The 25714-nt window shown below is 41.6% G+C and overlaps 1 protein-coding gene across 2 annotated transcripts in view; it reads right to left on the bottom strand.

The window, feature by feature from the left end:
- The window catches only part of LOC106979746 (Golgi phosphoprotein 3), a 48502-nt gene extending 45126 nt beyond the window's left edge, over positions 1-3376 (bottom strand). Inside the window, exon 1 of one of the 2 annotated variants that reach the window (XM_027074987.2) lies at positions 2875-3376. In XM_027074987.2, coding sequence (XP_026930788.1) covers positions 2875-3099 — 225 coding nt within the window. In that variant the 5' untranslated portion in view covers positions 3100-3376. The remainder of the gene's footprint in view (positions 1-2874) is intronic. The other variant, XM_027074986.2, reaches the window with a different exon arrangement.
- Positions 3377-25714: the final 22338 nt, after the last annotated feature.

The raw sequence follows: 25714 nt of genomic DNA, 5'->3' as shown, positions 1-25714 counted from the left end.
TGTATACTTCTTATTGAACAAAAATATTTTTAAAAAGCCATAATGTCTGTTTTAAAAGCCTAAGTAAGGCTAATTTCACCATCTTACAATTTCTTCACATTTTTTCTCAGTTATTTGGAATTCAAATACAATAGTTCACACACGTGCATACAGAACGTATCTATCGTTAAGGACCTTAAAATGTAGGTTTTCATATCTCACAAGTACCCAAAGGTAACAAAGATGGATACTAAGCTAAAGCAGTAAATTTATTAAGCTATATATTATGCCTAAAGCTTGAAACTTGTTAATATCAAAATCTAGTATTAACAAGCATAAATGCCTAGGCTCTAGGTAAGAGTAATTCCTGCCCCCACTTTAAAGACTGATACAAGTTGAAGACATGAGGGGAAAATCTCCCAAACTTATGAATGGAGTAGGTGACAGGTCCATTATTAGTATAGAGAAGTTATATAGATTAATCCCTAAAACCTATATCTAAAGCAATGCCAAATCCTAAACCCTAACCTCTACTTCAACTCCCTGGGCTTGCCTGCAAAAGGGGAAAATAAAAAAATTTCTCTAGGTGATTGTTGAAATCAGCAAGAAATGCTCAGAATTAGCTGAGTCTGGACCTTAGCCATGACATGGCAAGGTACAGTGACTCCTGACATAAGCACAACATATGGTTTCAATTACCTGCCACCAAAGAAATTTAAATTGTCTACATTTTTTAAGTACCATTAAGCTTCAACAAATTCTTTAAATTATCTTCATGACAACCAAGCACCAAAAAAAAGCCAATCAATGTGCTTTAGCTTAAACTTTTTTCAGTAACACATACTTTGGGGGGAAAAAGGTACTTTTTCACCATAAGCTCTCACTTGGGAGTGACTCAAATCCAAAAGCTAGTTTTGGTTTTAGTTGGGGTTTTGGTTTTTGGTTTTTTTAAGTTTTAGTTTTATGCACAGGACATAGCCATACAGAAAACTATCACAAACGACATAAACCAGAATGTTCACTCAGGAATATGGAGGACTTGTAAAACGTTACTTTAGTTCTAAAGGAAAAAGACAAAGAAAAATGTTTACTACCAAAATTCTAAATTGTGCAGCCTAAAAAGGCAAGTTGAATACTTTCTAAAATCACATTTCTAGAACACTGTGCATCTACAGACCATCCCCAACTTAACAATTTTTCAACCTTATGACTGCACAAAAATACTTCAAATTTTGATCTTTTCCTGGGCTAACAATATGCATACACATACGATTTGCTAGGCACAGCCACATGACAAGGGTAAACACCTGATGCACTTAAAACCATTGTTTTTCACTCCCAGTACAGCATCCAACAAATTACACGAGATATTCAACACATTATAAAAACGCTTTGTGACAGGTGAGTCTGCTCAACTATAGGCTAACGTAAGTGTCCTGAGCACGATGAAGGTAGGCTAGGCGACGATGTTTGGTAGGTCAGGTGTATTAAATGCATTTTCAATATTCAACTTACAATGAGGTTATCAGAACATAACCCCATCATAAATTGAGGAAGACCTGTAGCTTGTTCTTCCAAAGAACAAAAAAGAATTTCACATCAGTCTGTTTCCATTATAACTCAGTAATTAATAAACATACTGAGTCCCTTTCACACCCAGGGGAACCTTTTTTCAAGTGATCCTTATTAAAACCTAAAAATGGGAAACCAAGATATAGCAAATACTCTAGACATCTCTATAGAAGTAAACTTTAATTCATTAAAAAACTAAATATTAGGAGGCCACAATCCATATAAAACTCTGGTATCCAAAATATAAAATATCTGGTAAGTTTCAGTGAACTAAGACCAAATTGTTTTATAAGGATTTTTTGCCCACCTTTGTGACTAGGGAACACTTTATTAAAAATCAAAACAAAACTTGGATATTTCTGTATCTGACTCTCAAAATGTGCTGTTTGTAGTTTCCACGCTGAGCTCAAACAAGCTTCTGAAACCACCTCACCATACGTGATTTATAGAATATCCATTCATCTGGCTGACCGGCTGGTCTCTAAAAATGGTTTTTTTGTAGATAAATGGATATGTGATGAAGCAAATCTAGGAAAATGTTAATGATAGAACCTAGGAGGGGAGTATACAGGAGGTGAAAATAATCTTTCAAAATCACAACACACAAATATATCCACAGCAACTTTAACCCACCTAAGGCCTTGAATCACAAACCTAACCTTCCAGCACACCACGAAAAAGCCCTTCCTTAAGATAGCAAGACTTTCTTGCAGACTAGTCAACTGATAAAATATAAAAATGATACTAAAAGTAATCTCTTACCCAAAGCAAGGTTACCTAGGAAGTCATTTTCCAGGAGGTGTCATGAGAATTTTGTTGGACTTTTAACTTTATTGGATGTAAAACAACTTTTGCTTCCATTACCATTTCACCGAAATTTTTTCAAAATTCCAAACAGTACACCTTAAGTTTTGTTTTGTTTTTTAATCTCCCAAAAAGCAGATCCGTGGAGCCCTCCCAGGTCCTAAAACCTGCAAAACCCATGAGAATTCGGGGCGCTGGTGGTTCCAGGTGTTTCACTCTAACGTGCAGTCTCCAGGTGGGGCTGTACCCTGGGGTCTACACGGGTTAAAAAGGCGGAAAAAGGGAGGAAGACATACAGACCGCCAAGGAGTCAAAACCAAAGGAGTGACTGTGTAAGGAGGAAGGGAAAATCCAAGCAATCTGTGCGGGGAAGATCTGGAAGCACCGGGCCAGCTGGGCGCTCAGCTCAGGAACTCGGAGGGCAGACGCACGGAGCCGGAGGCCGGGCTCCCCCTGTGCCCGGGCCCCGCGCCGGCCGCCAGCCTCCGGCCGCCCCCGCCCTGCCCGCCGCGCCCGCACCTCTCGGTCCTTGAGGCCCAGCAGGAGCACCTCCTCCATCAGGGTCAGCCGCGTTTCCTTGGAGTCGCCCTTGTCGTCGTCGTCCTGCTCGTCGCGGCGGCTCTGCGCGTCGTCCTCGCCGCTGCCGCCGCCGCCGCCCGCCACCCGCTCCTTGTCGGCGGCGTTGCGGGAGGCCTCCGTGCGCCGCTGCACCAGGCCGGAGCTGCGCTGGGTCAGCGAGGTCATGGCTCCCGCCGAGACGCCGTGCTGGGCCGAGAGGGACGCGGGACCTACCGGGTCTCCCTCCTCCTTCCCCCGCGGCCCCCGACCCGGGCTTCCGTGTTAAATCCCGGCGCTGGGGCGACGTCCGTCGACAGCTGTGCCGGGGGCAGTCATGGGGAGACGGGCCGGGAAGAAACGGGCGGGCCGGGCGTCGGCGGACCTAGAGAGGGGCTCTTCCTTCCGGCGTCCGCAGGCCCCAAGGCAGCCCGAGATCCTAGGTGGAGGCGGAGGCGGAGGTGGTGGCGGCGGCGGCGGCGGCGGCTGCGCCTTCCCAATATGGCGGCGCCGACTGACGTCACCGGAGGATGTGGCACAGCCGGCGCGGGGCGGGCCCGGAGGGCGCCGGAAGCGTCGGGCAGGGACCGGGCGGCGGGGGACGAGGGCGGGGATCCGCCCACGATGACCCCCTGCTGGGTCCTCGGTTCTCCGCTGGCTCTCGCCCTCTGCTAGGCGTCCCTTGGCTGCCGGGCCCGCCATCCCCCTCCTCCGGAGACTCGTGACGTGTTCTCCCTCCGTCCGCCTCCCCCTTCGCCCCTGGGGAAACCGGGCCTGGCGCCAGAGACTGGCGAGGCCCCCGCCACGAAACGGGAGAGTCGTGGCCTAGCGAGGCTGGACCCCGCTCAGCCTCGAGCTGTGCACTTACCACGGCAGACACCGCCATCCTCGGAGTTGGCCTCGGCCGGGGAAAGGGCGGAGGGGGGTCGGGGAAGGGACCCCGCTTGGAATCCGGGGTCCCCAAGAGACACAGGAAGAACTTTGCCCGCTGCTGATAGAGCGAAGAGAGAGCGCGCTCTCTCTGCCCACACTCCCTAACCCTTCCGAAGGAGTAACTGCATTTAAATAGCTTGAAAATGGACTTTTAGTATTTACCGCATGTATTAAAGAGAAGTTAGACCAAACTGAATAGTTTTGTTTGTAGAACTTTTTCCTCGCCTCCTGACTTGTAAAGTGACCAGGGTGCAGTGAGTACTGTTAGTGCTGTACGCGTCAGTGCACTTGACCTTAACGATCCTTTTATAGAGACAATAAACCTGTTGGGTTTCATGCCACGTCCTTGTACAAATTAAATCTCCCAGAATTTAATTACTAGGTGAAATCCTCTTGGCGTTCTTGACAGTTTGTGCAAGTTATGTTATAGCGTAGATGTCAAACCTGAGGGGGAGTTTGGAGGGCCAGAAGGATGGAGCTTACAAATAAAACATCCAGAAATGGCATTGTATGCCATCCAATATTATTTAAAATCAACAGTGGCCACAGGTTATGGCTACAGAATATTCAGATAGGAGAAATATATTGTTGTAACAGGACTTGAGCTGTGATAAATGATAAACGCTCACAGTAAAACTGTCCCGTCGAACGTTTCTGGCTACAGAGTTCTCCCGCCTCTACAAACCCATCATCCAAAACTCCTACTGGCTGCACACCATCATCACCCCAAACCCTAGAAAGTGAGAATGCTAAATGTGGGGTGCGGAGAGAGAAAGGTGAACACAAAGTAGACCCTCCCTTTTTCCTATCTTTCTGGGCAAAGGTCAATTTCACCTCAACCAATTTCTCCACATCCTGTTCAACTATTTTTTTTTTCCTTTTATTTCCGTAGTACTTCTTTCCCAAATAGCTTAAAATGTTTTTTAAAAGAAACGTAATTATTTGTTTAATCAAATACATAGTTGAAGGAGTATAAAAATGAATATAGTGAAAATCTACCTTCAAGCCCTGCCCCTATTCACCTAGTTGTTCCCCCCCTTCTCCTCCCCTAGTGATTTCAAAATACCTCAACAAATTCTCTGGTACTCCTTTCAAAAGATGAAATCTGAGGTGCCTAGGTGGCTCAGTCAGTTAAGCGCCTGACTTCAGCTCGGGTCATGATCTCGCGGTCCATGGGTTTGAGCCCCACGCAGGGCTCTGTGCTGACAGCTCAGAGCCTGGAGCCTGCTTCCAGATTCTGTGTCTTCCTCTCTCTCTGCAACCTCCCCCACTCAGGCTCTGTTTCTATCTCTCAAAAATGAATAAATGTTAAAAAAAAAAAAAAGATAAGCCTAATTCCCCTCCCTTGAGTGTGGACTAGATTCAGTGACTCTATTCAAATGAGTAGAATGTATGCAGGTGTCCACAGCTTCTTCTCTTATGTTCCCTCTCTCCCTGCCTCTATCTCTCAGATCTTTCACCCTGAGGGAGGCCAGCTGCCATATCATGAAGACATTCGAGCAGTTTTGTTTTAAATAGAGACTTTTCATTTCTTTTTCTTATAATGTATGGTGGTTCCAAACTGATTTTTTTTTTTTTAAGTTTATTTTGAGAGAAAGAGGGGAGAGAGAAAGAGAGAGAGAATCCCAAGCAGGCTTCGCACTGTCAGTGCAGAGCCCGATATGGGACTCAAACTCACAAACTGTAAGATCATGACCTGAGCCGAAACCAAGAGTCAGGCGCTTAATGGACTGAGCCATCCAAGCATGCCAACCTTCAAGCAGTTTTATGGAGAGGTCCAATTGGGAAGGAACTTAGACCTCCTGCACAGAGCCACAGGAGAGAGCCATCTGGGAAGCAGATTCCCCAGCTTAGTTCATATCTTGATTGCAATCTCATGAAAGATTTTGAGCCAGTCATTACCACCCAGCTAAGCCATTCCTGAACTTCTAAACTACATCAACTGCAAGATAATAAATATCAGTTGTCTTAAGCTGCTAAATTTGGGTCATCTGTTATGTGGTAATAGGTATTTAAATACTTGGGTGCTTATACAAACAAATAGGTAACAATATTATTTTTATGAAAATCGGGGGCACCTGGTTGGCTCAGTTGGTAGAGCATGAGACATTTTTTTTTGGAGGTGGGGAGGGGCAGAGGGGGAGAGAGATTGAGAGAGAGAGAGAGAGAGAGAGAGAGAGAGAATCTTAAGGAGGCTCCACGCCCAGCACAAAGCCATGAGGTTCCATCTCATGACCATGAGTGAGATCATGACCTGAGCCGAAATCAAGACTCAGATGCTTAACCAACTGAGCCACTCAGGTGCCCTAAACTAGAACACGCAACTCTTAAACTTCGGGTTGGGAGTTCAAGCCCCACCCCGGGTATAGAGATTACTAAAAAATAAATAAATAAACTTTAAAAATAGTATTGTTATGAAAATCAATTCCAGGAAACCTCACTAAAGTAGAGGTCAGGAGGCTAGAAAGGGGAGGCTACAAGGGGGAGCCAGCCCACTCAACCTCTATTACAGGAAGCATTGTCAATTTCAGACCCCTAACAGAAGAATCCTCAACAGGAAAGAATTATCAATTACAGGCCCCAACAGGGAAAGGATGTATATTGCATCTCCTACTAGAAATCAGCTACCCCTGCAATTCAGCCAATAAGAAATCATCACCACCCTGATAATGCTTGCTTTTCTCCAATGGACTTTCACTTAAAACAACCCCTCCCAACTTCCTCCTTCTCGGTCAAATAACGTTTTTCTCTTTTTTTATTGGACTTGCCTGAGGTTTTGCCATAGCTTAACATGTTCTGAATTGCAGTTCTCTTGTGTTCCCAAATAAACCCATTTGCTGGTAAAATAACTAACCCTTTCTTTGATATCCTTCCAGAGAATTTTTTATGCATTGTCAAACAAGTATGAAAATATATTTTCCTTCCTTTCTTATCCAAATAATAGCACATAATATACATTGTTTTGTATCTTGATTTTTTTTCACTTGATGTTGGAAAACATTCTATATCAATACTTAAGAGTTTCTTCATACTTTGTTTCAGCTGCGTCATATTCTATTGTAATAGACTTTTTTAAAGTCAATCCCTTATAGATGGACATTTAGATTGTTTCCCAGTCTTTGCTATTACAAACAATGCTATAATAAATATAATGAATAGCCACATATATTTTGTCCACAAAAATGCATGTTCACGGTCTATTCATGCACATTCTTCAAATTACTGACTTTCCACAGCTTCATTATTTGTTTTTTTCAGTTTTTCTAGCATTTTTCCTTGTTCATTTTCCACAAACTAGACTTCAAAATCACCTTATCTGGAAAGAAAGAAAAGGAAGGAAGGAAGGAAGGAAGGAAGGAAGGAAGGAAGGAAGGAAGGAAGGAAGGAGAGAAAGATATGATATTTTGGGAAACCAAAATATATATTCCAAGTAACAATGACCATTTATTTATTGATAACTGAGAACATGGCAGGCGTGTTCTCCAGGAACTCCGACCCAAATCCCGCAGACTAGGTGTGGGGCTGTTCTGCAAAACTCTAACCTCCTGGTGCAGCAAAACCTGTCCACATACCTCATGCCCATGCAGAAGAACCTGGAAGTGTGCAGAAGTTAGCACTTCAAGCTGGTAGATAAAAGTGTCCCTTTCTCTCTTCAAATGGATCTTTGAGATCCTTTATACAATTTGTCAATGGCACTTAGCTACAGAAAACTCAACAACACACTCTTGACGTGGCTCTCCCCCCTTTACTCCTCCCTCCACCTCTTCCTTACTCCTGTTTTTGGGTGCTACGCTCCCTAACCAAATAGTGACACAAAAGCCTTTATCTCAGACTCTGCTTTCTCAGAAGCCCAGATTAAGACAGAGGCGCTGGCTGGCTCAGTCAGCTGAGGGTCCAACTGGCTCAGGTCATGATCTTGTGGTTCAGAAGGGTTTGGGAGTTTGAGCCCCGCATCTGGCTCACTGCTGTCAGTGCAGAGCCTGCTTTGGATCCTCTGTCCCCCTCTCTCTCTCTCTCTGCCCCTCCCCCACTTGTGCTGTCTCAAAAATAAAGAAAAACATTTTAAAAATTAAAAACAAAAGACACTCATTTTACTGTGAAGAAACTGTAATTCAGAGAAATTAAGTAATCTGTCCAACATAACACATCTGGTAAATTGCAAGCATGCATTAATGAAAAACATATTTTCATTAGAATCCCAGTCCTTAATCCAATAATTACACAAATATTTGCATTTATACATATTTGCTATATGCCAGGCACTGTGCTAAGCAATGAGGATATTATAATAAACCAAAAGAGACACAGTCATAGCTTTCACGAGGCTGTTTAGTGGAGTGCATGGATATTAAGCAAATCATCACACATTAACATACAAATTGAGAAATGCTTTGAACATATTTGAATACAGAAGGAATACAGTATTATGAGAGCATGTATTCTCAAAAATATGAGAAGTTTGTATTTTATCTGGGACTCAAGGAAAGCAACTCTGAGGAAGTAGTAAGCCAAAGAATGAACAGAAATTAACTAAACCAAACCTCTCACTCCTGAGGGGGAAAAAAAAAGCATGGGCAAAGGCCCTGTGGCAAGGAGAGATCATGGGATAATGGAGAAGGAAATAGAAGACCATTTTGGGTAGGCTAAGGGGGAGAGTGTTGTCAACAGCAATAGTGACAGACATGGATCAAATCATGCAGTGCTATAAGACCATTTAAAGATTTTGGTCTTTTTCCAACCAAACACAATGAGAAGCCATCAAAGGTGCTTTTAAATGCCTGCCTTGTGGGGAGAAGGATGGAATGGGTGAGTGTGTAAAATTATCAGATGTGCATTTTGAAAAGCTCCCCCAATACACGAAAGAGATGGTCACATTGGATACAGCAGCCAGTTAGTTCTGTAATAATCCCATAGGACCTGATAGTGACTTAACTATAACTATGGAAGAAGAGACATTACAAAGTGGAAGTTTCCAAAAGATACTTAGGAAGTAAAATTAATAGAACTCAATGGAAGATTGACTATGGAGTGGGTAGGCCACAAGAAAGATAGGTTTTCAAGGATGACTCCCCAGCTCTGGGTTGTGTGAGAGCACACAGGAAAGCCATTCACTGAGATAGGTACCACAGGGCCCTGAACAGGTTTGCATTTGAGTTTATTTCAGTTGAGTTTTTGAGAAGTAAATGAAACCTTCTAGAAGAGATGTTATGTAGGCAGTTGGATGTATAGGTGCTTTCTGTTTTAATCTGATTAAAATTTCAAAACACCTAGAAAATGAAACTATAAAAGCACAGGAAGAAAACTATGAGTGAACTCTTTTATAACCTTGGAGAGGAGGCACATTTCTTATCATGACTCAAAATTTGAGAAAAAATTTTTTTTCTGAAATAATTATATAGATTGACAAGAAGTTGTAAAATTAGTACAGAAAGGACTTGTGTAGTCTTAACCCAGTATTCCCCAATGGTAACATCTTATATTGTCTATAGTACAACACTAAAACCAGGAAAGGAATATTGGTATAATCCACAGACATTATTCAGATTTCATAGGTTTTATATGCACTTATTTGTGTGTGTGTGTGTGTGTGTGTGTGTGTGTGTGTGTTTGGTTCTATGCAATTTTACCACATGTGCAAATTTGTGTGACCACCACCAATCAAGAGATAAAATTGTTCCCTCACCAGGTAGATCCCTCACAAAGACCCTTTATAGTCCCACCCCTTCCTCCACTCCATCTCTAACCCCTGGCAACCAACAATCTGTTCTTCCTATAATTTTATCATTTGAGAATGTTGTGTAAATTGAATCATACACTAGGTAGCCTTTGAGATTGCCCATTGCCACTCAATATAATTCCCTTGAAATCCATCCAGCTTGTATGTATCAATAGTTTGTTCCTTTTTACTACTGAGTCATATTGCACCGTGTGGATATTACACAGTTTGTTTACCCATTCACCCATTAAGAGACTTTGGGTTCTCTCCAAGTTGTATCACAAATAAAGCTGCTATGAACATTTGTGTACATGTTTTGTGTAGACATCGTTTTCATTTCTCTGGGATAAATACCCAGGAGTGCAGTTGGGGTCACATGGTGAGTATGCATTTAGCTTTTTAAGAAACTACCAAAATGTTTTCCAGAATGGCTATTCCATTTTACATTCCTACCCCAGCTATGCCCTGAAGCACAGCAATATTATTGACATAACTAGCAAAACTTTTAGAGGCATTCAACAACATTATTTCTTTTTAAAATATGTGTTACAATGATTGCAAAGATTTATATTCCAGAGATGGCTCTAGGTGCCTTACACGTTAATTTTAGATTAAACTGTATCTATAGGTCACGAGTTTTCACTCCCCTATAGTTCTACATCCACATCCTTGCTACCCATATAGGTATAGCGTGTGGAGTGATCACCCCTTGCCAGTAGGCTTGCCCTAAGTCTCCACCTCCGGGGTGGCCACGTGACTGTCTTTGGCAAATAGGATGTCAGCCGATACGATGCAGACGCAGGAACTAGGCTTCTGCGGTTGTACTTTTCCTTTTGTGCTCCTGGCTGCTGCCATGAGAAGAGCTTCTTTCATGGCCATGAAAACACTTCCTCTGGGTAGTCTGCTGGTCCCAGAGGAATGAGAATGAAGCAGACAAAAGCGAATACACAGCTTGGAGCCAAGCCTAACCAAACCCAGCTGAGATCTGCAGAGCCATTCCGGCCACCCTGCGATTGTTGAAATAAATGCTTACTGTCATATGACACTAAGATTTTGTGTTATGGAACAGCTCACTTAGTTCTCATGACATCCTGATTATGTGCTATAATTAGCGCCATTTTTCATAAAAGGAAATTGAGACTCAAAGAGATTAAATATTTTGCTTAAAGTTCCACAGCCTGATTCCCAAGTCCATGTTCTTAATTAGGATCTCAGAGTGGCTCAATGAATTTAGGGTAAAAACAACTATGCGGAGTGGCCTTTTTTAAAAAAGGCATAAAACTCCAGTGAGACTAATGCAAAGTTTCAAAGATTGAAAAATATTTTTTAGAGGCGCCTTGGCGGCTCAGTCGGTTGAGTCGTGACTTTAGCTCAGGTCACAATCTCGCACTTACTGAGTTCGATCGAGCCCTGCATGGGGCTAGCTGCTGACAGTGCAGAGCCGCTTCAGATCCTCTGTCCCCCTCTTCTCTCTGCCCCTCCCCCGCTCACACTCTCTCAAAAATAAGCATTAAAAAAAAGATTTAAAAATTTGTAATAGGAAAACCAGAATTCAACCTTTTATTTTATTTATTTTGAGAGAGAGAGAATTCCAAGCAGTCTCCATGCTGTCAGTGCAGAGCCCAATGCCGTGAAATCATGACCTGAGCTGAAACTGAGTAGGTCGCTTATCCCACTGAGATATCCGGGTACCCCTCAAAAATACAGCATTTTATTTTGGAATGAGTAATAAATTCACATACTTCAAAAATCAGAATGATAAAAGGCATATACATAGAGAAGTTGCAATTCTACCTATGTCCCCATCTGTCATAGACAAAATTCTAACATGTCCCTTGTGATTCTTGCCACCATGGTATCTACACTGTGGTGTGATCCCCTCTCCTTGAGTGTGGGCAGAAGTTGTGACTTGCTTCTAACTACTAGAATATGGCAAAATGGGGAGAAAAAGTTGCAGATGTAGTTAAGTAATTAATTAATTCACTCTGAGTTAATCGAAAGAGAGATAATCTTGGGTGTGCGTGGCATAATCAGGGGGTCCCTTGAAAGCTGATCCAACCCTTCCCTAATGAGAGAGACCTGAGTCAGCTGAGACCCTTTTTTTTTTTTTTAGATTCTCCATAGGGAGTGACTTCCCTTTCTTCTTTTTTCATTGAAGTATAAATATACAGTGCTATATTAATTTTCAGGTGTACAATATAATGATTCAACATTTCTATACATTTCTCAGTGTTCTTGATGGTTCTCAAGAAGAGCTGCCTTCTTCCTCTTGAAGAAAAAAATAGCTATGTTGTAAAATGCCTATGAAGAAACGTAGCTTCTGAAAGCTGATGGTCTCAGTCTTAGAAACACAGCCACTGAGTTGTGCCAACAACATGAATGAGCTTAGAAGAGGACTCAAACTCCAGAGGAGAATGTAGACCAGCTGATACTTTGATTACAAACTTGTGAGACCCTGAGCAGAGGACCCAGTTAAGCTACGTCAAATTCCAGATCAATGGAAACCGTGAGATTATTAGCATGTGTTGTTTGAAGACACTAAACTAGGAGTAATTTGCCATGCCACAGATGCAAATAGGTTGAAACTAAAGGATAGGGGCTCCTGGCTAGCTCAGTTGGTGGCATGTGCAACTATTGATCCTGGGGTCAATTTATGGCCCCACAGTGGGCATAGAAACTACTTTAAGAAAAAAGATGATAGGGCTCCCTGGGTGGCTCCGTTGATTAAGCCTCCATCCAACCTCAGGTCGTGATCTTGTGGTCCATGAATTAGAGCCCTGTGTCAGCCTCTGTGCTGACAGCTCAGAGCCTGAAGCCTGTTTCAGATTCTGTGTCTCCCTCTCTCTCTGCCCTTCCCCCGCTCATGCTGTGTCTCTCGCTCTCCCTTGAAAAAATAAATAAACATTAAAAAAAAATTTTTTTTAATGAAAACAATGTTACTAGAAATACCCTCTCAGATTTATGCTCAATTGATTTGCAACAAGTGTGCCAAGACAATTCAATGGGGGAAAGAATAAACTTTTCAAGAAATGGTACAAGGACAACTGTGTATTCACGTTAAAAAAAAAAAATGAAGAGGTGCCTGGCTGGCTCAGTTGGTAAAGCATGGGACTCTTGATCTCAGGGTTGTGAGTTCAAGCCCCATGTTGGGTGTAGAGATTACTTAAAGTTAATTTTCTAAAAAAAAAAAAAAAAAAAAAAATTGAAATAAACCCTTACCTTACATCATATACCAAAAATTAACTCAAAATAGATCACAGGTCTAAATGTAAGAGCTAAAAAATATAAAATGTTTAGAAGAAAACAAAGGCATAAATCTTCATGACCTTGGAGCGGGTTTTTTAGATATGACACCAAAAACTCAAGTGACAAAAGAAAAAAGAGATAAATTAAACATTAAAAGAACACCATCTAAGAAAATGTGCTTCAGAGGACACCATCAAGAAAATGAAAAGACATATATAAATCATATATCTACTGAAGGACTTCTATCCAGAATATATAACTAACTCTGACAACTCAATAATGAAAACACAAATAACTCAATTTAAAATTAGGCAAAATATATGAATAGACATTTTTCCAATGAAGATAAAGAAATGGCTAAGAGGCACATGAAAAGATGTTCCACATCTTCAGGAAAAAGCAAGTCAAAACCACAATGAGGTACCATTTCACACCCGCTAGAACAGCTATAATAAAAAAGACAGATATTAACAAGTGTTATTGACAATGTGGAGAAATTAGAGCCCTCACACAGTACGTGTGGGAATGTAAAATAGTGTACCACTTCAGGAAAAAAAGTTTGGCAGTTTCTCATAAGCTTTAAATACAGTGTTATCAAATGACCCAGAAAAATAAAAATATAAGTTTATGCAAATACTTGTATGTGTAAATTCACAGCAGCATTATTCATAATAATGAAAAAGTAGAAACAACTCAAATATCCACCAACTTGTGAATGGGTGAATAAAATGTGGTATATTCATACTATGAAATATTATTAAATAATAAAAAGGATGAACTACTGACACTTGAAGACCCTGAAAACATCATGCTAAGTAGAAGAAGCCAGTCAAAAAAGACCACATATTGCACAATTCTGTTCATAGGAAATGCTCAGAATAAGCAAATGTATAGCAAGAGGAAGTAGATTAGTGATTGCCTAGGACTGGGGAGATTGGGGGTGGGGTGGAGAATGGGGAGTGACTGCTAATGGTTCCAGAGTTTCTTTTTGGGTGTTGAGAACGTTCTAAAATTGGTTGTGGTAGTGGTTGCACAACTGTGAATTCACTAAAAACCATTGCGTTATATATTTTAAAGGGTGAATTGTATGGTATGTAAATTATACTTCAATAAACCTGTTATTAATGAAAATTAGGGATCTTTGAATTAGGTTTGGCTAGGAATATGTCCCAAGATACTTTATTACTAAGAGAAGAAAAAAAAGGTTTGTATTTTTTTAAATATACTTTTTGTAATATGTGCTTTTAACTGTTAGGTTAAAATGGGGTTTTTTTGTTTGTTTGTTTTGTTTTGTTTTTAAGTTTATTTATTTATTTACTTATTTATTTTTTTTGAGAGAGAGGTAGAGAATGAGGGGGAAAGGGGTACAGAGAGAGGGAGGCAGAGAATCGCAAACAGGCTCCGCACTGTCAGCGCAGAGCCCCATGTAGAGCTCAAATTCACAAACTGTGAGATCATGACCTGAGTGAAACCAACAACAAAATTCTACACCTGAAACCAATTTTACCATATATGATAACTAACTAGAATTTAAATAGAAACTTGGGGGGGAAAAGAACTAAAATAAAAATTTTAAAAATAAAGTAAAATCTTTATCCAGAAAAAAAAAAATGAGGAATTGTCATAAAACACAATTTCATGTAAAAAAGAAAAGAAAGGAAACAGTCATTAGCTTTAGCCCATGCTCAAGAGGAGGGGATTACACAAATGCTTGAATACCGGAAGACAGGGATCATTGGGTCTGCCTACCACAGCGGTATTGAATCCTCTCTGCAGGGGATGGAGAGGATGTGAATGAACAAATTAATGAGCAAAACTGAACCTGTCTTCCAATATTCTGTATTATCTCTTTATTCATAACTCCCCAGGAAAACATGTGTATAAATTATTTATTGCTGCGTAACAAACCATAGCCTCAAAATAGAGGCTTAAAACAGCAAGCACTTGCTCGTTTTTCTGTGGTTCGGCTATTTGAACTGGGCTTACCTGGGCTGTTCTGCCAGTGTCCCATGCAGTTACTCACGTGGCCGTAGTAAAACTGCAGCTTGACTTGAACTAGTTAGTTGATTTCACCTGGCCCCACTCACACATGCAAGAATTGGTGCCGACTGTAGGCCAGTCCACACGTCTCCCACAGGCTGGCCCAGTCCTTTTCACATGGTGTCTGAGTTCCAAGAGTAAGAGAAGCTGCAAATCTCCCAAGTTGTATACTATTACTCTGCCACATTTTATTGGCCAGAGTTTCCAAGGCTAGCCAGACGCAGCGGGTAGGGAAGTATACCCCGCCTCTTTTCCAGTCCAGAATTGCACAAAGTTCAAACCCAAGAACCTTTAAGACTTACCTAATAACTGTTCCAAAATATCCATCTTCACATATAAGAGCATTTCTTAACTGGTTCAAGTTTTAATGACATTTAATGTTTATTATTGTTAAAGTAGAGTAGTTAATTGATCTTTGCTTATATACTAGAAGCTATCTTCTCCAGATACCTTCACATGTTAGCCTTAAATGTTGCTATGTTTATTATTTTTATTAATGTTTATGTATTCATTTAGAGAGAGAGAGTACATACGAGTAGGGGGAGGGGAGAGAGGGAGAGAGAGAGAATCCTAAGCAGGCTCCATGCTGTCAGCACGGAGCCCGATGTGGGGCTCTATCTCATGAATCGTGGGATCATGACCTGACCTGAAATCAAGAGTGGGATTCTTGGGACACCTGGGTGGCTCAATTGGTTAAGTCTCCAACTTCGGCTCAGGTCATGATCTCACAGTTTGTGGGTTCAAGCCCCGCGCTGGGCTTTGTGCTGACAGTTCAGAGCCTGGAGCCTGCTTCGGATTCTGTCTCTCTCTGCTCCTCCTCTGTTGGCACTCTGTCTCTCTTTCTCTCTCAGATATAAATAAACATTAAACAAAAAAAAAGGAGAGAGGGACACATAACTGACTGAGCCACCTAGGCACCCCTAGGTTTATTCTTAATAAGTGTTTGTCTTAAATATTGCTAGCTACTTTCCTTTTTCTTTCAACTATTTATTTTGATAAAGATTTCAAAGCACTTAATAAATGAACCGTAAAAGTAGCAGACGACACTATGAATGGATTCTTTTGTGACCTTGGAGAGGAAAAGCCTTTCTTATCATCACCCAGAATACAGAGCCATGAAAGAAAACATCGATAAATTTGATTCTGCAAAAATCAAAAACTTCCATGTGGAAAAAAATACCACAGAGTCAAGACTCATGGCAAATAAGAAAAAAAATGGTCACAGAACATTAACAGACAGTTCACAGAGAAATAAACATAGTTGGCTTTTAAATACGTAAAGAAAGTGCTTGACTTTATTAATAATAAAAGAGAAACATAGTAAAACTATGCTAATAATCCCATTTCACCAACTAGATGGAAAGTTTGGTGACACAGCATGTAGGCAAATGTATGGGGGAAGTGGGGCTATGATACATTGCTGGTGGGAGTACAAAATAGGGTGCAATATGGTGCTATCTATCAAGATTATGAACACATTTACTTTTTGATCTAGCGACCTCACTTCACTTCTCAGATTTGTGTGCTAGTGTATGAAACGACGCATATACGTGGTTGTTCATTGTAACATTGTAGAAGTGAAATATTGGAAATAACCCAAAGGTTCATCAGTGGAAGTCTGGCTAGAGTGCAACATCCATCCGCACAATGCAAGACTGTGTCCTATGAACATGGATGGAGACACTCTGTTTGCTAATATGGAAACAACAATACCCTGCCTTATGTGTAGGAAAGGAAAGAACAAAAGAATATATATTCATATTTGCACATATATGCATTTTTAAATCCCTGGAAAGATACAGAAGAAGCTAAAAAAAAAGGCATTCCATGACCTGGGAGAAAGAGGGTCACAGTGGTGAACATGCAGCTGGTGTATTTGTTTTTTTCAAGTCTACACATACATGTATTTTTATTTATATTCAATTGTGGGCTTACTTACTTCAAAACATAAGTTCTGTTGAAATATAATTCATATACCATAAAGTTCAACCATCATCACAATCAATTCTAGAACACTTTCATCATCCTCTCCCCCCAAAAAAATGCCTTCCCACTAGCAGCCATTCCCCTTTGCTCATCAACCTCACTCCCAGACCTGAGTGACCAGTAATATATTTTTTGTGTCTATAGATTAGTCTATTTGCCTGTCCTGTGGGGGTGGTGATTCTGCTTTTTCCTTCCCCACGCACAAATTTAGTCCACTTGTCCACTGACAGCCTCCCTGCTTACTTTGCCCCAGTGCCAGTCCAAACTTCGTGCTCACCACCTGCCACCATACTTCACTTAGCTTTATTTCTATAGATGTTCTGTGTCAGTCACAAGCGACTTGCTGCCAACTGCCCCTGGCCACTGTCTCTAGCTGACGTGGCATTTCCTACGTGGCCTCCTGCTCTGTCCCCTCCTGAAGTAGGGAGCTCCCTCCCTTTCCTGCTGCTTCGCCTGAGGAAGAGCAGAGGGGCTTTGCTGAGGCACATCCACGTGAGAACAGACTTTACAGTCTTCTCCCAACTCCTACCCATCTTTAAAAGATACAACTGTATTATTTTGCATTTATATATCCCTTTCTAGAAGCTCACAATACTCTTCAGTCCTGGGTGTCAGTTTGTACAATGCCCTCGTAAGGTTTACCCCAACAGTTCTACCATATTTGGTCCTACTCTACTGCCTTCTCACCACCAAAACCCCTTCCCATCAATTCACTAACAAAATTCAGGAAAGGGGCACCTGGGTGGCTCATTCGGTTAAGTGTCCGACTCTTGGTTTCAGTTCAGGTCATGAATTCATGGTTTGTGGGATTGAGCCCTGTGTCCAGATCAGCACTGACAGCACAGAGACTGCTTGGAATTTTCTCTCCCCCTGTCTGTCGCCCTCTCTCTCTACCCGTTTCCCCTGCTCACACGCACACACATGTGTGCATGCTATCTCTCTGTCTCTCTTTCTCTCAAAATAAATAAACATTTTTGAAAATCTTAAACAAAGGAGGATGTAAGAAAGTTAACAGGTGACTTCACAATTTTCATAATAATATTAATAATGACTATATCTACTTTAATTCAAAATCCCAATAAACTTTTACCTTGCACTTAATAAATAAGATAGTGGGATATAATTAAGTCTCTATTTCCTTCTTTATGAACGATAAGTTTACATAAGTCAAAATGTACATAAATAATAACCCTAAATTTGACAATGAAATTGAATTGAATTTTTTTAAGTTTTATTTGTTTAAGTAATCTCTACACCTAACATGGGGCTCAAACTTACCACTCTGAGATCAAGAGTTGCATGCTCTACCAACTGAATCAGCCAGGTGCCCGACGAAGTTGTTTGTTTGGTTTTTTTTTGAAGAGTTGCACAATTGGTTAGGTTTTTAAAATATTTTCATTTTGCACTTGCATTTGAAGTTTAGTGTTTTTGTGGATTTTAGAAAATTCATAATCAACCAAAAAAGCAAGATCTGATTGAGGGAGATCTGGGAAGATCAGTTTCTCAGTCTTCACATTTGCATCACTGCTTTTGTGTTCTACTTCAGATCCAGTAATCAACTCTGTCTGTGCTCTCCCTCAAAACCAAGGTGTGGCCAATAGCTGGCCTACATTCCCCACCCCCCCAATCAAGAGCTAGAGTCTATACCCCCTGCCCTTGAACCTGAGTAGGCCTTGAGATGGCCTCAACCAATAGAGTATGGTAGAATTTACCTTATGTAGCTTCTAAGGGTATGTCATTGAAATATCATGTGTATCTGCTTTGTTGTCTTGGGATAACTGCTCTTGGAATCCAGCTGCCATATTGCGAGGAAACCCAAGCATCCTGTTCAGAGATCCACCTAGAAAAGAACTGAGGCTTGTGGCCCACAACACTGGCTGAGCTCCCTATTAAGTCAGCACCAATGTATCAGCCATGTGAGGGAGACATCTTGAAAGTGAATCCTTCATCATTCTAGTTGAGCTATCCCAGCTGATGACGTGGGGAGCAGAGATGAGCCATCAGTTCATGAGAAATAGATAACTGAAACACAGGTTAAGAAATTTCCTTGGCTCAATCATCTCTAGAGCAGAGTCTAGTAGTATATCTTGAGACTCAAAGGACTTCCCTCTTCTTGAAGTAAAACCATCAAGCCAGCAATCAAGAGAACTGTTAGTTGCTAGTACAACTCTGATCCTTTCATCAGTGAAAACTGTAGGAAAGATCCTACACTCAGTTGGAGAGTGGACAGGCTGGAGACTTTAAGTAGGCTTCACACTCGGTGTGGGGCTTGAACTCACAACCCTGAGACCAAGAGTCACATGCTTTACGGACTGAGCCAGCCAGGCACCCCCAGGCAGGAAACTTTAAATAGGAGGGGTTAAGCCACCAGTGGATACAAGGGCCAAGAGAGCCTGACTAAGAAAAATAATCAGGTTAATGCAGTAGTCAAGAAGGAAAGAAAGTAGATATGCCCTTGAAAGACAGGGAGAGAACCCTCTAATTGTGAGGTTAGGTTAAAAAAAAAAAAGTCAAGCCAGTTGGGGTGCCTGGGTGGCTCAGTCGGTTAAGTGTCAGACCTGTGGCTTCAGTTCAGTTCATGATCTCACAGTTTTGTGGGTTCGATGGGTTTGAGCCCCATGTCAGGCTCTGAGCTGCCAGTGCGAAGTCTCCTTGGGATTCTCTCTCTTCCTCTCTCTCTCTGCCCCTCCCCTGCTGCACTCTCTCTGTCTCTCTCAAAATAAATAAACTTAAAAATTTTTTTTCAAAGACTTTAAAAAAAAAGGCAAGCGAGTTAAGTGATCTGAGCATGAACTTGAGGAATTGTCACAGAAATCATCTCTCTTGGTTTTTAGCTCTTGAGGGGGTTGTGGGACCAGGTCAGATGCCAAAACGTTATGCACACCAGGGGAGCCACATACCATTATGAATTTAATACTTCTTGTTTTCAGGAAAGATTGACTACTTCAAATGACCTTTTGAAAATTCCACAAGTAACATGAACACATTCTTATGATAAAAGATTCAAGCAAGAGGGGCGCCTGGGTGGCTCAGTTGGTTAAGTGTCTGACTCTGGATTTTGACTCAGGTCATGATCTCACAATTCGTGGGGTAGAGTCCCTCATGGGGCTCTGTGCCTACAGTGCAGAGCCTGCTTGAGATTCTCTCTCTCTCTTTCTCTCTGCCCTTCCCCTGCTCTCTCTCTTAAAATAAATAAACTTTAAAAAAAAGATTCAAACAAGAACATTTCTGGAGAGCAAAATATAAAAGTTATCTTTCATCCTCTTCCCCATTTTTACAACTCTCCTCTAAATCAGCCAGGACTGTGGTTTGGTGGCCACCTGTCCTGTCCCCATTCTATGCATTTACATGTAACACATGTACATACATTACATAGATTTTTAATATAAAAGAGTCATGCTATACATGTTGTTTTGCAAGTTGCTTTTAATAATGTCTTGGGGGAGTGCCTGGGTGACTCAGTTGTTTGGGCATCCAACTTTTTATTTCGGCTCAGGTCGTTATCCCAGGGCCATGGGATCAAGCCCCACCTCAGGCTCTGCACTGGGTGTGGAGCCTGCTTGAGATTCTCTCTCTCTCTCTCTCTCTCTCTCTCTCTCTCTCTCTCTCTCTCTCTCTCCCCCCCCCCCGCCCCTCTCCCCTGCTTATGCTTTCTATCTCTAAATAATAATAATAATAATAATATGCCTTGGGAATCTCCCTGTATCAGTGCACTTACCTCCATCTCATGCTTTTTAATGGTTGCAGAGTGGTTCACAGTATGGGCAAACAATTCACTAGATCAGTTCTGTGATGATGGATATTCAACTTATTCCTAAATGTTCACTAGTCCAACAGTGCAATAAACCCCTTTGTACAAACCTCCATGTGCATTTTCTGTAAGATAAAGTCCATGTCTTAAGCCTATGTCCTGATTTCCCCATGACGTCATACTCACATACTCCCTGGTGTCCCTTTTTCCCTGTGCCTTTAAGGACAGTTTCTTTAGTGGGGTGCCTGGGTGGCTCAGGCAGTTAAGTGTCCAATTTCGGCTCAGGTCATGATCTCACAGTTCGTGAGTTCAAGCCCCACATCAGGCTCTGTGCTGACAGCTTGGAGCCTGGATCCTGCTTTGAATTCTGTGTCTCTTTATCTCTCTGCCCTTCTCTCTCTCTCTCTCTCTCTCTCTCTCAAAAATAAATGTTAAAAAAATATAATAAAAAAGAAAAAAAAGAACTGTTTTTTTAATGACTTCTTCCAAGGAACTCTAGAAGGGCTACTCACTGAGGAAACAGAAGACTTCAGTAGCAGGACAACTAAGCTACAGAAGCTGAGGTTAACTAAGACCTAAAATTTAACATGAGTAACTGGAAAGCAGTTTCACTCTTCCCAAGAGTTTAACAAAGATGGCTTTGAAATATGTTTACTTTTCTTGTTACCCCTACTATTTTTAGTTCTTTGGGCAAAATTAATACTTGATTATAAATACATTCTTTTAAAATAAAAGAAAGGAAGCCTTATAACATAAACCTAGGAAGTTTCAACTAAAATTAGCCACCTTCTCCCACTGTAGATGCCCGCCTTGGGGTGAATGACATAAATGCTTTGAAGCATCATGAACTTCTTCATTCCATTACCTCTTCTTGGACAGATACATTTGCCCCATGTACTAACTATACTAACTCGTGCCTCATGACCTTAAAACCTTAGTGTCAGGCTCCTGGGTGGCTCAGCCATTAAGCATCTGACTTGGGCTCAGGTCAGTGAGTTCAAGTCCCACATCGAGTGAACACGAGCCCTGCTTTGGGTGAGTCCCACTTCCCTCTCTCTCTCCCTCACTTACTTGCACCCTCTGGAAATGTCCCTCGCTCACTTGCACCCTCTCTCTCTCTCAAAAACAAAACAAAACAAAACAAAACAAAACAAAACAAAACACCTTAATGTCTTTTCCAAACCTCATTTAGCCATGTCTAAATCACAGTGGTATCCAAACTTGTGGTCTATTCTGCCAGTTTTCCTTTTCCTTTCCTGTCTCAATAAGGGTTGGGGAGTGGAAAGGAAAATGAATACCTTAGGTTTGCCTTTTACAAAGACCAGACCAGGGGGAGACTTAAAATGCAAAGCTAAATATAATAAATTCTTGTTGGATGGGCCTTACATGGTTGAATTATATTCCACTAGTCATTTGAGTAGAGCCATAGCATTTCTTATACCTGTGTCAAAGATTACCCACCAACAGTGTGTGCAGTGGTCCCACGGACCTGTCTCTTGCTTCAACAGCGTTTAGACAAAACAGACCCAGGGATGCCCCTTCTTCCAGCTTCCGACCACCCTCCAACCTCTTTTCCAGTTGCAACCTTCAGAACCATCTTCTTGGCCATCCTCTGCCTTCAGACCAGCCAAGCCTGTATTTTGAGCTTAGCCCCCAATTTCCTGTCATCCATGAGCTTCCAGATTTATCAGAATTATTCCACCAAGGTGTGGTCTGCCATCAACCACCTAGTCAACATGCATCTGGGGGCCTCCTACATTTACCTCTCTTTGGGGTTCTATTTCCACCTCGAGGATGTGGTCACAGAGGGAGCAGGTGACTTCTTACACAAGTTGGCTTAGAAGCATGAAGGCGCTGAGTATGTCTTGAAGATGCAAAACCAGGGCAGCAGCCACGTCCTCTTCAAGGACTTGTAGAAGCTGTCCCAAGATGAGTGGGGTAAAACCCAGGACACCACGGGAGCCACCATGTTCTAGAGAAGAATCCGAAGTGGGTCCTTTTGGATTTGCATGCCCTGGGTTCTGCCGGAGCAGAACCCTGTGACTTCCTGGAGAACCACTTCTCAGATGAGGAAGTGAACTCATCAGGAACATGGTGATAATCTGATTCACTTCTGCAGGCTGGCTGGCCTGCAGGCTGGGCAGGGAGAGTGGACCCTCAAGCACAACTAGGAGCCTCCCGAGCCAGGTGGCTCTTGAGCAGTCCTTCCAGCAACACCCCCGTGGGGCAGCTTCTGCCTGAGCCTCTCTGGAAGCCACAACACCCTGGAGCCCTGTCCTAAGCTGTGGGCCAAATGGAAACAATAAAGTTTTCTGCAGGGAAAACAGAAACAAAAGAAAGATCACCTACCATTCTAAAATGTGTTTCTGTCTGTAACCATAAGTCCCGAGGGCTGTGACAGTCCTATTCCACTTATGCCAGGCAGCTCTGCCTTGTTCCTCACGAGAAAGCTTCCTCCTCAATGGCGGTCTGTTTGCTTGTGTGTTGACGGGCAGCTTTCAAACTGTCCAGCTTCAAAAATATAGGACTTTTGTTAGTTTGTTTGTTCACAACAGAAAAATAAGCCTACACAGGCTATTGAAATCTGAACTAAAATTTGAATTTCCAGACAGGAGTTTGATTTGGAATTAAGATGGAGAAAGAAGGGATTGACGATATCAGTTTGTTGGCTGATGAGATTCAGCAACTGAAACAAAGGAGATGAAGTACCAGTGTGTGGATGGCCTCTGCTCCCGAGTGTTTCATCAGGAGAAAAAGAAATCAGACTAACAAGGTGACGTGCTGTAAACACATAGGTCCGCCATTTTCCATTTTGTTGGGTTTTTGTTGTTTTACAGTGAAGAAGTCTTATTTTTATAAGAGAGTTAAGAAGCCACTAAGATACTTGTAGGTATTATCTTTAGTGATGCTCCTTATCTTTCTTTCAAGTGATATTCAGCCCCTATATTCAGCCCCTACAGCTACTACAAATGCAGCAAATCTCCCATTTAATTCTTTTTTTTTTCACGTCTATTTATTTATTTATTTTGAGAGAGCATGAGCAAGTGAGGGAATGGCAGAGAGAGGGAGAGAGAGAGTCCCAAGCAGGCTCTGTGATGTCAGTGCAGAGCCCATTGTGGGGCTCAATCCCATGAGTTGTGAGATCATGACCTGAAACAAAATCAAGAGTCGGATGCTTCGCCGACTGAGGCACATAGGTGCCCCTACTTCTTTAAATAATGCACCAAAAAAGGAAACATTGTTTGTAAAGCTGCCCATGTCTCTCTAAGCCTCATTGTGGCCCCGTGGATCCCTTAGCCCTCATGCAGCCAGCTTCTCCTGAGCAGGTTCTAATGGTGTCCCTTCTATCTTTTCATCATTTATAATCTAGAAGTTCCATTTTACTATGACCACATTCATGTCCATATCCATGGGCCATGTCTGACATTAAACTGACCTCTCAGGACTCTCAATATCCAGCTCTCTAGCCTGGGTCACCATTTTCCATTTCTGAGACTCATTACCATGGTCTACTCACCTTCCTGTCCTCCATTAAGTCAGAACTGAGAGACATGCCTCTACACTCCAAAATTAGTCCTTTTCTTATTCCCCTCTCCCAGATAAATTGCTTCCACGTATCTCAATATCTCAGTTAAGTGTGTGTGTGTGTGTGTGTGTGTTTGAGATAAAATGATTAAAACCAAGCCCATGACTACGACTATGTGCATTATTAAACTTTTAAGTTTGAACAACTTCAAATGTAAAGAAAAGCTGTCAAAATTACAGAGAACCCCCATACCACCTTTATCCAGAATAATCATTTTGTTTCTACATTTCATCACATTTTCCTTCTCTCCCTCTCTGTACTTATTTATTTTCTCTGAACCATTTGAGGTTATATAGCTCATGCCTTTGTTATGCTCCTAATACTTCTTTGTACAGTTCCTAAGAACAAGTATATTTTCCGACGTAGTCACAAAACAGTTTCAAATCAAGAAGTCTCACCTTGATCTGCACTTTTTTTTTACTCTGCAATCCATATTCTTATTTTGTCAGTCATACCAATAAATTGTTTATAGCATCCCCCCCTTTAGTAGAAGCTTTTACTAAAGATCACACATGCCTCAGGTTGTCATGTTTCTTTAATATTCTTTAATCTGGAATGATTCTTTAGTATTTGTCTTTCATGACATTGATGTATTTAAAGAATATAAGGAATATAAGCCCATTATTTTGTAGAATGCTCTGTAGTCAGACTTGTCTGGTGTTTCCTCATGACTTGATTCAGGTCATGGGTCCCCTGCAAGAATAGCACAAAAGTGATGTTTTGTTTTTCTCTGCGTATCATATCTGGAAGCACACCATGTCAATCTGCCCCCTGTTGGTTAATTTTGATCAATTGATCCAAGTGTTGTCCAGTTTCTCCACTGTATCGTTACTATTTTCCCTTACAATTAACAAGCAATTTATGGAGAGACACTTTAGAATTGAGTAAATATCTTGTCCCTCATCAAGCTTCCCCTCCCCACCCACCCTGTAAATTTAGCGATCAGTGCTATTTCTTGCCCAAACCATTCTTCACTATGATGGTTGGTTAATGGTGACCTTTCAACTCTACCTCCCTCTACACTTTTTTTTTTGTAATGTTTATTTTTGAGAGAGGGAAAGACAGAGTACAAGTGGGGAAGGAGCAGAGAGAGAGGGAGACAGAATCGGAAGCAGGCTCCAGGCTCCTGGCTGTCAGCACAGAGCCCCATGCGGGGCTCAAACTCACAGACCATGAGATTATGACCTGAGCTGAAGTCAAGTCACATGCTTAACTGATTAAACCACTCAGGTGCCCCTCCCTCCACACTTTCAATCTGCATTTCACTGTAAGGAAGAGCCCTCCCTTGCTCAGCCCCATTTATTTAGTTATCTATCATCAGCATGAATTGATGGATTCCTATTTTATTTAATGATTTTATTTAATTTTATTTAATAATCCTTTACTCTCCTGGTTTATCTTTAGCTCAAAAATTTTCCCAGACATGGCCACTGGGCTCTCCTTGAAACCAGCTCCTATGTCCTTTTAACACGTTCCCATCTCTCTTTTGTTTGTTTTTTTTTTTTCATTTCCATATTTTCTGGTACATCAAAATGCTCCTATGTTC

Source organism: Acinonyx jubatus, chromosome A1 (assembly GCF_027475565.1).
Source record: "Acinonyx jubatus isolate Ajub_Pintada_27869175 chromosome A1, VMU_Ajub_asm_v1.0, whole genome shotgun sequence".
NCBI lineage: Eukaryota > Metazoa > Chordata > Mammalia > Carnivora > Felidae > Acinonyx > Acinonyx jubatus.
This window is presented reverse-complemented; position numbering and strand designations above follow the sequence as displayed.